We start from the raw sequence: 12665 nt of genomic DNA, 5'->3' as shown, positions 1-12665 counted from the left end.
AATAGGACTCCCAAAATTTAATAAAATCTCAAAAAGAAAATCAAAATTTCATTAAAAATTTCGAAAACTCAGAGTCGAACACGGAAAAAAAAATCATGAACGACGCATTGAAAACGAATGTTTTGTTCACTGGTTATCATTTGACTGTAAATGTGATTAACTGGAACCTCGATTTGAAAATGACAAGTCTCTAAGTGACTAAAAAACCAATAAGAAATAAGAAAAATTTTCTAATGAAAACAACTCTCAAATTGAATTCGAGTTTTTTTTTAATAGTAAACTTCCTCACGAGACCAGAACTAGTCTTTTTAATCGGTCTACTGGTAACACAAAATTGTTTCTTTTTGTAGCATGAAATGTTTTTTTGAAATAATATTTTTATAGAAAAGCCGTAATTTGAACAAAAATTACGCTAAATTGAACAAAATCATGCTAAAAGTGAACAAAATACCGCATCTTCACACAAAACTTTAAACCTCGATAGCTCCTCGAAAATTACAAAAATCAGAAAATTCTTTTTATTTTCGAATTCTAAGCTGGGCGAGCTTGATATTGATACCACTCACATTTCTCTACGATGAAAATATCGATCGGCCAAAATTGTCTGAACAAAAAAAACACATTTGAGTAGTTCCTTCCTTCCCCCCCACAAGTCGGGTCGGTACAATAAATACACCCTTGAAACCATACGCTGTATTTATCTTTTTCATTAACATAGTTTGCTCGAAAAGTTTTCTGCTGTCAGTTCTTATTTTGATTTTTGGTGAACTGCCCGTGTTTCTAGTAATTTGTTTCTATGTAGCAATTTTTTGTCAAATGGACTGAATTGTTCTTTCGTATAACGAAAATTACATCGAAATAAACGTGAAAAAATATTTAGAGGTAGATAGTATTCATTAAGGATTGAAAGAGAATGACGAATAACGTTTTCTAATGAAATGCTGGACGAACTAGTGAAATAGTTAATAGGCAAAAAGTGCTAATGATGGTAAAGTTTTTGACTTTAACAAAGAAATAATTTAAAGAAACAAGTTTTCTCGAAAAATAAATGGCAGCCTTATTACATGTCCGTTTCTCCCTGCTTTTTTATTTTTTGAACTCTTTTCTGTGAAATGATAGAAGAAGCAACAATTTCGCTTATTTTATCTGCCCTTTTGGCTTCATCAAATAATTTTTCAAATCGTTTGTATAGTTCTGTCTGCTTTTAAACCCTGTTTTGCTGTTTTCTGTATGTCAACTTTGTTTCAAATTACATGAGCTTCATTTTCAAAGTGTTATACTTAATTTGGTTTGTTTCAAACGAGATGACATCAAGTTAGGATATTTCAATTGGCTCAAAAGTCACCCTTTATGCTCAAGCATAGAATCCGAGAAATAGAAATATTATGAAACTTGTATCGATTGGTGGAAATTTCAATTGCTTGTTTCCGTGAAGTATATGTTCTAATCAGAAAAAAGGTCATTTTGCAAAAATACACGATAAAGTTATCAAATTAAGGCGTGGAAGCCATTTCTAATGATAGAAACGGACGGTAGCAATGACTGAGTTAATTGGCAAATATTTCCAAAAATTGAAATTGGGATTCATCGATAGATCAAAAACGAGCAGCAGCTTGAATGCGGCGCAAGCAGTTACGTTCGCAATAAATTAATTATAAACGGAAATTTTCGCCTGATTTTTTTGTTACATGAGTTTTCATCCTAAAAGCTGGCAATGTTTGTTATCTAAAAATACAGTTTAAAAAGTGCAGTCTTGTTTTTGTGAAGCTTTTTCGCATTTTTGGAACGCGAAAATCATTAGTTAAACAATTTATTAACCGGGGATTTTCTATTAACTGGATAAAAATTACTTCAAATTGTCCGCAAATTTAAACAAGGCGCCTCGGTAATGTGCAATGGCACATAAGGTTCCGACCCCGCCCATCCACAATTTTGGCATAATTGTCTACCAAATGAGGAACAGATAGAAAAACCCAAAAATTATTTTTTTGCGAATCCCAAAAAAGCCCAAGTCTTTTTCAAAAAATTCTGTATGAACGATAAGATAACCTCCAAAACAAATAACTCAGTGGAGTAAAAATTGATGCATTAGATTGCTATAATATGTCAATATTAAGAAAGCGAGTCAAAACGAACAGCAAAATCAAACAACAACAACAACAAACATTAATTACATCAAAAAATTTATGTCCCTCTTAAAAACTAAATTTAATAACAAAGTCAACATACCGTCAGATAAACCTGAAACTAAACAAAAATAACTTAGAAATCACCAGAAAACGTATGCGACCAGTCCATAAAAAGGTTTGGTAACAATTAAACAAAAAAGAACAAAAACAGAAAAGTAAAAAAAATTAACTTATTTTTTTGAAACAATTAACTTTAAAGTAATAAATACCATTAGGAAAAAATTAATATTACCACAAGTTTGCGGTTACCACTGCTTCTATAGAAGGGCATTAGGACCTGACCTTATTCATTTTTTAGAGCGGCTAAAAAGAACAACAAAGAACAAACAAAATTTCAATTGAAACTTGCCAGAAAACGCTGTCAAAACCGTCAAGCCAAATTTTGGCACTCAAAATATATTTGATTGCGCCTTCTTCAAACAGCTATAATGTAGTACGTGGCCATTCATTAGTAAAACTAGGTAACAAGTAGACAAAAAAGCGAAGTGCTAAAGTATGTAATACTTTTAATTTTTTTTTTCGAAACAAAATTACATTCAATGTCATGAAAGACATTAATTACAAAAATAGCTATTTAAATATCGTCGTTTTTTCATGAAAAGGAAACCCTCGAGACCTGTAATTATCCAGAATATTTCTTGCAGTTACAAAAAAAACGTCAAATATGACGAAAATCAAATTAATTTAATTTTTTTTGTGAAAAAGCGGTGTCGAAGCCAGTAAGGTCATAACAAAATCTTTAAAAAAAAGATTTTGGGACACCAATCCCTTTTATTCCCTTGACACCCATAATGTCATATTTGACCTGTAATCAACTAACGAGATTAGGTAACAAAAAGAAACGTAAAAAGAACAAAATTGCGAAGTTAAAAAAGTTTTTTTTTAATTTTGGAAAACGATGGGTTTGAAAGTCATAAAAGCCATCAGCTATCTGCTAATATCAGAATATCGGTTTTTCTATTCTTCCATGAAAAGCCAATGAAAGCTATCACTATACGAGAAATTTCATACGACCGAAACGACAAAGTATAAATGACAGTTAAGACAAAATTAAAAAATTCAATTGATTTCTTCAAGAAAGAGGCGTCGAGGCCATTAAAACGATGATTTATATCTTTCAGGATTTTAATATGTTCAATTGTGTTTTAATTTGAATGCTAATAAGGTGACATGAGAACTGTCAATAATGTGATAATGTGACAAAATTAGAAAACCTGAAAAACTGGCAAATATCAAAACAAACAAAAATCTAAAATCTTGTAGTATCAAAGCCAGAAAACAATAATTTCAGGCTTAAAACTGCAACCGAGAATAAATGTTAACTCAGTAGAAAGAGGAAGCAGTCTTTTTTTGCTGACACTAAGCTGGAAGTTGAACAAATTAAGAAAAAAATAGAGGAAAAGTTTATTAAGCCATTATTTATTGAAAAGTCAATTATTTTTAAAAAAGAAACGACCATAAACTTTCAATTAAAAAACTAAATGCACTAGCCTGGAGCTGTTTAGCAAGCGAATTGGTTGGACCTATCACTCCTGAGCTTTGATTTGATATGTTCTGTTCTTTATTATTAAAAAAAAGTCTTTTTTTTTTTAAAAAAAAAAACCGACTGATTACAACCCGATTTTTTTTGGATTGTAACAGTCAAAGAATGGCCCAAAACTACCCCTGTTAATACTTATTGTCCGTTAAGAACAATTGATTTTTCGAATGTTGTAGATATAGATAATTTCTGAGTTGAAACTCAAAATAAATTTTGCATTTTTGATAATCAACGAGTAAAGTTAGCAAAAAACGGCAAAGTTTTAACAACAAGGCACTCTCTGAGGATTCTGAAGTAGAAATAGCCCCCCTCTGAGTCTACAAAGATTATATGAGTGTTGTTTGGGGGTGTACTGTAGGCGAATTTAATCAAAGTGGACTAAAGTAGCTTATTTCGTGCTGTTGTTGATGAAAAAGGCTAAATTTTGAAATGTTTATCCAGATTTTTTGACCAAAAAATTAAATCAAAACAATCAAAAATGCTTGTTCGTCTTCAAAAATAAAATCAACGACACTATTCTTAAAAATTATAACAAATTTTAGCAAAATTGACGAAAATTTAGGCAAAAATTCCGGAAAATGTGAATAAAAACAACGTGAATTCACTCTTCTTTTCTCAGAAGTTTAAGCCTCGATAACTCCCTGTAGAAAACGAAAATTAAAAAAATCTTTTTAATTCCATATTCTACGCTGAACGAGTTTTCTAATGATACCAGTCTCAACTCTCTACGATGAATATATCGAGCGGCGAAAATTCACGGAACAAAAAAAAAAACCCAGTTGAGTATATAGTTCCTCCCCCCTCAAGAGGGTCGGAACAATAAGAGGTCATAGTTAGATTTAAATATATTAATTGTTGTTACTGCTCATTAGTGTTGATTCTAAAGTGTTTCAAAACATTTCAAGAGAATCAGGAACAAACCTACGAACAGTGAGTTGCATTAATTGCACTTTTATTCCCAGAAACTTAATTTTTTCTTTGTTCATAAAAAATATTTTTGTCGAAGATCATTTTTAAGGGCCGTTAGTTCAGATAAATAAAATCCACTTACCTAAATAGATCTTTAAAAGGTTTGTTTTACGTAGTTGTCATTTTTCATTGATTGAGACATATTCCCGTTGGTTCTGATTTCTGCCTGTTCATCAACCGTAAATTCTTATTTTGAATTATTTCTAAAATTTCGTTGTTATTGAACTTTGTCATTCTGCTATATGTGTAAATAAATAGTGTTAGTTGAGTACATCCTGTTTACCTGCTGTTGTTAGAATCTGTTAAAATTTGTTTTTGAACCAAATGTTTTATAGTCATTTTCTTTAAGGACGTTGAAGGCGAGGGAGTGCGGGGTTTTATTAATCGAGGTGATTCTTGGTGGGCACAAACCGAAGTAAACGAAGGTTTAGACGGTTGGAATTATGACATGTGCTGCAACAAGGAGGCTTCTTTGCAGGATCAGCGTGAGCAACTGCATAATTTGGGATACTGTGACAAAGATGAATGTGAATATAGAAGAGGAGCCGACTTTTGCATCGTTTCTCCGCGTTACGCTTGTAGAGAAGTTAATTCCGGGAGAGTAATTTTCACTTCCAATCAATGTTGCTACGATTCCTCAGGATCCATAATAAGATCTGATGACCTGGACGGTGCTGGATCTATGAACATTCAGTTAAGTTCTATGAGCAATATGATTCCGCATTATCAAGCTGACATCAGACCGTACATTGCTTGTGGCCTGGTACCACCACCAACAACTGGTTATGGAATTTTCAGAAAACATCGTCCAAATATCGTTGGGCGTTACTTTCCCCCTCTTGTTCTCCAGGGCAGATGTGACCCACATTTGCAAACAGCTGATGGCATCAGTTACTCTTTCATGGGTATTGGAGTGTACACTTTGATCGAAGCTAGTGGTGCAGATCCATTCCAACTGCAAGCAAGCATGCGCAAATTTGGAAATGGGACAATTTTCTCAGGCTTCGCTACCAATTGCCAGAACACTATTCTGGAAGCGTATCTCGACCATTCAGGAGAGTTCTCGTTTGCCATCAATGGACTGGAAGTCGAAGAGATTCCTGTGGACTACTTCATCATTGACAATATTGAGATAACTCGAAACGAGGATAGATCAGCTTACAAGTTCAAGTTCATGACCGTCAATCTCATCGTGCAAGCTGTGATTACAGAAAACGTTCTCAATCTGTTTATTTCTCCTCCTCTGCAGTTGAGAGGGTTCATGAATGGACTGCTTGGTCTATATGACGGAAACTCGACAAACGATTTAACTTCTTCAGGTAAAAGCAATTGCATTTATTTTAAAGTTTATCACAAAATTATACAGAATGCAACCCGTCAAATGCATACCTATTTTTGAAACGTGAACAAGTAATTTTTTTTCAGCTCACCTAACTCTACAGATTATTTTTGCATATCGTCTTTTTCCTAGTTCAGGAGCGTGTTGACAGGTGATGATCATTTCAAGCTCCTGTTTTAACTTCTGTTCAATCCGGCCATTTAATTAAATAAAAACGTTAAAACATTATTTTAAGATTTCAAGACAGCTTAGCATAAATTTGAAAACAGTTATTTTTAAGCAAAAAGCTTTCTATCTTTTTCTTAATCTGGATCTCAACTTCAAAAAATATGTTGGGAGGGGGGGGGGGGGCTAATTTTTGGCATTAATTACATAGTTGAGGGCACTTGGACACTAATAAACTCAAGTATAATTCTTGACATAATTGGTAAGTCAAATTCGAGGACAAATTATATTGTCAAGCAATAGACAATGACGATAATTTCACTTCCAGCCAACGTCAAAAAAGTCGAAAGTCAAGTCAAAAAAGTTTTGTACGCGCAAAGTCGCTAAAGACCGATCTTTTCATACCTAATAACGGTCTACCGCGTTCTTTTTATAGATCGAGCTCCAGAATAGGGATTCATTGATACGGGAAATTTGGTCTGTGTAACTAAGTACGTAAGTCTAATTGAAAAAAATGAAGATTCAACAAATAAATGCTGTTTGCCATTCTTGACACTTACACATCTTAGAGTTATCAAAAAAATAGTTGCATATGCTGCCCATATGCTGCAATTTTTGTTTGAGAACACACACCAACAACACAACAGAACATACGGCATACAACATAGTTTCTTGTAATATATGACTTTGACTGCAATTCATAATAATTCTATCTGTTTTGCACTTTTAGCAGATTCCAGGCGATTCCGTATTTACTTGGAAAACATGATGAAAGAAAAAATAGGTTTTATTCTCGATGGTCAACTTTCTTAGTTCTATTCCCAAACTACAACTATTGGGCGCCGCCGAAAATGAGACATGTCATCAGCAAATATGTAAAAATTTGTTTTGGAGAATGTTTTTGCGTTGTCTTCAAAAAGCAGTAAGATCACAAACAGTAGCGTAAAATAAACATACTCAGCTGTTTTGAATACTTCAAATGCTACTTTTCGACAAATAAGAAGGATTCAAGAACTGCATCGTTAAAGATTTGAATTAGCCTTGAGTCATTGAATTCATACCAATTCTGTACTTCAGTTAAGTAAACTCTTTTTGTTCTAATTTTTTGAACAAATGACTGGTCTTCTTTTGATATTTCATTCGGGAAATACTTCAAAAAATTATTTCCAAAAACATTATGAAATTTGGAATAAAAATTAGAGAGTCAGCAATATAAATTAGAGAGTCAGCAAAAAGACCAACTATTGATCCCAAAAACAGGCTGAAAAAAATTGTAGCACACAGATTCTGAAACCTCAAGTCATTTGAATCGGTAGCTAATTGAGGTGTAAAAAAAGTAATAATCATCGGGACTAATTTCAACTTCCTGAGGGAGCAAGCCAAATTGTAGAGAAAAAGCCATCGGCAACAGGCAATTTGTAAGTATAGGAGCCGAATTTAAGCAAAGCTGCGGTTTATATTTTTAAGCTTTTTTTAAATGGTCACAACAGTAAAGCTTAGCTTCTAATGACCATAGAGAAAAAAACAGCAAACAGTAGTGGGACCAAAATTGTAGGAACGAAATTGAAATTATTGTTTCCTCTTAAAAATAGGCAAAAAACGGCGTTCAAACGTTAATCTAGAAAAAAAGTTGTGCAGAACACACCTAAACCCCTGAATTGGGCCAGAATGAGACAAAAGAGCTGCAATTTTTTGTCACTTATTCAAAATGAAGAATTCACTTTAAAAAATAGTACATGAATATTTTTTAACCGAAGTGAGCAATTGATCTAAAACTAAAAAACAATATCAAAAAAGATCTGATCTATTGAAGAGTAGAAAATAGCCAATTGTCAGGATTGGCGACGGAATGTTGTTCTGAAAGGAAAACTTGTAAAGCTTTGTAGAGAAATAAAAACTTCCGGTGAAAAGGTGTGAAAAAATTTTTCTTTATATTTTCACAGCAGAGTATTGGCGTTACTTAGCAAGGAAATACCACGAATTTTTGTAAGAACTGCCGAGAATTGATCCAATTCAAAATAACGGGTAGATAACCAATCCAAAATGTTGATTTAAAAAAATGTTACGCAATATTCCAAGAATTCTCAGCTAAAAGATTCGTTGTGCTTTTATTGAAATGTATGTATTGATGGGCTCTGATTTGATGGATTTCGAGGCGAATTTTTACCTCTTTTACCGCCATTAAGCGATATTAAGCAGAAAATATTACAGCCATTTACCACTTATGCTGCATATCTTACAACTTTTATCAATTTTCATCATTGGCAGCTTGACGGGGACGGTAGTTGATCGATTCAACTTTTAGGAATCAAAAGAATGCGATCCTATAGCACAGATATATGACTTGCTCATTATTTTAATCGTAAATGTTGCTCAATAGCGTCACAGTCATCAAAAGCTATCAGAATGTGCTCACTGAAATTAAACTGCCGGCCTTGAAGCATCGCTGGAGAAAAAAATTAGGTCGTATCCAGAAATTTTTTTCTTCAAACAATCGCGAGCATTTAAGCTATTTTCACAAGGCAATCACAGGGAAATCACAAGGCAATTAGAACGCAATTAACAGGTGGAAAGAGATAAAATATACAGAATAAATGAAGGCATATTATAAAACACGGAAAAGTAAGAAACAATTTAAGTTTTTAGCAAGTTAAGTTGAGGTATATTAAGTTAAGTTTTAACAACTTAAGCTTTAACCCAAGGTTTAATAAAAATTTAATCAACAATAATATTATATATTAATAAACTAATTTAATAGCCCCTCCCCGTGTCAATCCCTTATACTTTCCTTATCCCTTTTTATACTTGAGCTAAACCTTGTAGGCTTTTATGAAAATCAAACAGTGCCTCTGAGGGCTGAAATATGTTTTTTCCTCTATGAAGCGTAAATGAAAAGTGAAAAATTAACTGAGGAAGAAGAAAAAACCTGCCTCGCATACACACACACAGACGCAAATGCATATATATATAATATATATATATATATATATATATATATGTAATATATATATATATATATATATATATAGTATATGTATATATATATATATTATATAAATATATATATATTAAATATATACATATATATATATATATATATATATATATTTTTATATATATATATATATATATATATATATATATATATATATGTATATGTACATATATATATATATATATATGCATATGTATATGTACATATATATATATATATTTCCGCATTTAACAAAAATTTTTGAACAATTAATCGCTGCCGCAAAATTGTGATATTTTAACATTGTATAATATTTGTCTTGGCCATTATAGAGTTTTTAAGAGGTGGGCAGCTTCAAGGTAATGCATAATCAAGCAATTGATTATCAGAAATAGTTCGCAGGAAGTTAAAGAGATTGTTTCACCGTGTCTGCTAAAAATGAATTTTATGCAGATGGCGTGGTTCTGCCTCCCGATGCAGATCCTCTTGACATTCATCAACAATTTGGAGAGTCATGGAAAGTCGAAGAAACCGACTGGCGTTTCTCTGATGTTCAGTACGTCAACCAAATCAAACAAGACGTGACTTCGGGATCCACTTTTCAACCAGTCTACGAGCCAACATTTGAAAACGAAGAAGAAAAGTTGAGAGTTCAAAATGTAAGACGTTGCCCATTCTTCTGTTTTATTCTAAACTTCTTTCCCGAGAGCGAGAAGAGATTTTCATGATGAGGACTATAACTGTTGACAGGTATGGGCCAGACAAACCTTGAGTTCAGACAGGAGGTCTAGTCAGACTCAATATCATAGTATGCACAAACATGCTCAACAGACCTTTCGTGCGTTCATGTCCAGACTTTCGTGCGTTCATCTCCAGACTTTCGTGCGTTTTTCCTTGTTTCCAGACCATTTAAATTGAACGCACGACACCCCCGTCGTGCGTTCATCTGGGTCTGGACATATCGACTTTCCGTCTGGGACCACAACCAGGGCTTGTTTATCCTACTGTCTGGTCCATGTTTGAATGCGGCTTTTTGGGCCCAAGCCCCTGCATCTGAATCCCTGCGGCCCATATATACTGGCCAATATGTCACTTTAGTTCGAAACATGCTGGGGCAGTTTTTTTTTGCAGAATTAAAATTAGCCAACCAAACGTTATATGTTTTCTTACAAAAAATGAGAGTAGTAAAACAATTTTGAGCAATTTACGAACTGCCGAGAATTGATCCAATTCAAAATAACGGGTAGATAACCAATCCAAAATGTTGATTTAAAAAAATGTTACGCAATATTCCAAGAATTCTCAGCTAAAAGATTCGTTGTGCTTTTATTGAAATGTATGTATTGATGGGCTCTGATTTGATGGATTTCGAGGCGAAATTTTTACCTCTTTTTACCGCCATTAAGCGATATTAAGCAGAAAATATTACAGCCATTTACCACTTATGCTGCATATCTTACAACTTTTATCAATTTTCATCATTGGCAGCTTGGACGGGGACGGTAGTTGATCGATTCAACTTTTAGGAATCAAAAGAATGTGATCCTATAGCACAGATATATGACTTGCTCATTATTTTAATCGTAAATGTTGCTCAATAGCGTCACAGTCATCAAAAGCTATCAGAATGTGCTCACTGAAATTAAACTGCCGGCCTTGAAGCATCGCTGGAGAAAAAAATTAGGTCGTAATCCAGAAATTTTTTTCTTCAAACAATCGCGAGCATTTAAGCTATTTTTCACAAGGCAATCACAGGGAAATCACAAGGCAATTAGAACGCAATTAACAGGTGGAAAGAGATAAAAATATACAGAAAAAAATGAAGGCATATTATAAAACACTGAAAAGTAAGAAACAATTTAAGTTTTGGCAAGTTTAAGTTGAGGTATATTAAGTTAAGTTTTAACAACTTAAGCTTTAACCCAAGGTTTAAGAAAAATTTAATCAACAATAATATTATATATTAATAAACTAATTTAATAGCCCCTCCCCGTGTCAATCCCTTATACTTTCCTTTTCCCTTTTTATTCTTGAGCTAAACCTTGTAGGCTTTTATGAAAATCAAACAGTGCCTCTGAAGGCTGAAATATGTTTTTTCCTCTATGATGCGTAAATGAAAAGTGAAAAATTAACTGAGGAAGAAGAAAAAACCTGCCTCGAATACACACACACACAGACGCACATGAATATATACATATATATATATATTATATATATATATATATATATGTATATGTATATATATATATATATATATATATATATAATATATATATATATATATACATATATATATATAAATATTTTATATATATATATATATATATATATATTATATATATATATGTATATGTATACGTATATATATATATATATATATATATATATATATATATATATATATATATATAAAAATATATGCATATGTATATGTACATATATATATATATATATATATATATATATATATATATATATACATATATATATATATATATATATATGTATATGTACATATATATATATATATATATAAATATATGCATATGTATTTGTACATATATATATATATATATATATAATTTCCGCATTTAACAAAATTTTTGAACAATTAATCGCTGCCGCAAAATTGTGATATTTTAACATTGTATAATATTTGTCTTGGCCATTATAGAGTTTTTAAGAGGTGGGCAGCTTTAAGGTAATGCATAATCAAGCAATTGATTATCAGAAATAGTTCGCAGGAAGTTAAAGAGATTGTTTCACCGTGTCTGCTAAAAATGAATTTTATGCAGATGGTGTGGTTCTGCCTCCCGATGCAGATCCTCTTGACATTCATCAACAATTTGGAGAGTCATGGAAAGTCGAAGAAACCGACTGGCGTTTCTCTGATGTTCAGTACGTCAACCAAATCAAACAAGACGTGACTTCGGGATCCACCTTTCAACCAGTCTACGAGCCAACATTTGAAAACGAAGAAGAAAAGTTGAGAGTTCAAAATGTAAGACGTTGCCCATTCTTCTGTTTTATTCTAAACTTCTTTCCCGAGAGCGAGAAGAGATTTTCATGATGAGGACTATAACTGTTGACAGGTATGGGCCAGACAAACTTGAGTTCAGGACAGGAGGTCTAGTCAGACTCAATATCATAGTATGCACAAACATGCTCAACAGACCTTTCGTGCGTTCATGTCCAGACTTTCGTGCGTTCATCTCCAGACTTTCGTGCGTTTTTCCTTGTTTCCAGACCATTTAAATTGAACGCACGACACCCCCCGTCGTGCGTTCATCTGGGTCTGGACATATCGACTTTCCGTCTGGGACCACAACCAGGGCCTGTTTATCCTACTGTCTGGTCCATGTTTGAATGCGCTTTTTGGGCCCAAGCCCCTGCATCTGAATTCCTGCGGCCCATATATACTGGCCAATATGTCACTTTAGTTCGAAACATGCTGGGCAGTTTTTTTTGCAGAATTAAAATTAGCCAACC

At 32.9% G+C, this 12665-nt stretch overlaps 2 protein-coding genes across 3 annotated transcripts in view; one reads left to right on the top strand and one right to left on the bottom strand.

Annotated features, from left to right (window-relative positions):
* The window catches only part of LOC142342723 (uncharacterized), a 467707-nt gene that overhangs the window by 191791 nt on the left and 263251 nt on the right, over window positions 1-12665 (bottom strand). The window lies entirely within an intron of this gene.
* The window catches only part of LOC142342993 (uncharacterized), a 97309-nt gene that overhangs the window by 66250 nt on the left and 18394 nt on the right, over window positions 1-12665 (top strand). The window contains exons 6-7 of the mRNA XM_075394675.1: window positions 5048-6017; window positions 11972-12184. Coding sequence (XP_075250790.1) covers window positions 5048-6017; window positions 11972-12184 — 1183 coding nt within the window. The remainder of the gene's footprint in view (window positions 1-5047; window positions 6018-11971; window positions 12185-12665) is intronic.

This window comes from Convolutriloba macropyga, chromosome 7 (genome assembly GCF_964194025.1).
Source record: "Convolutriloba macropyga chromosome 7, txConMacr16.3, whole genome shotgun sequence".
NCBI lineage: Eukaryota > Metazoa > Xenacoelomorpha > Acoela > Convolutidae > Convolutriloba > Convolutriloba macropyga.
The sequence above is the reverse complement of the archived record's forward strand: the minus strand, read 5'-3'. Positions and strand labels throughout refer to the sequence as shown.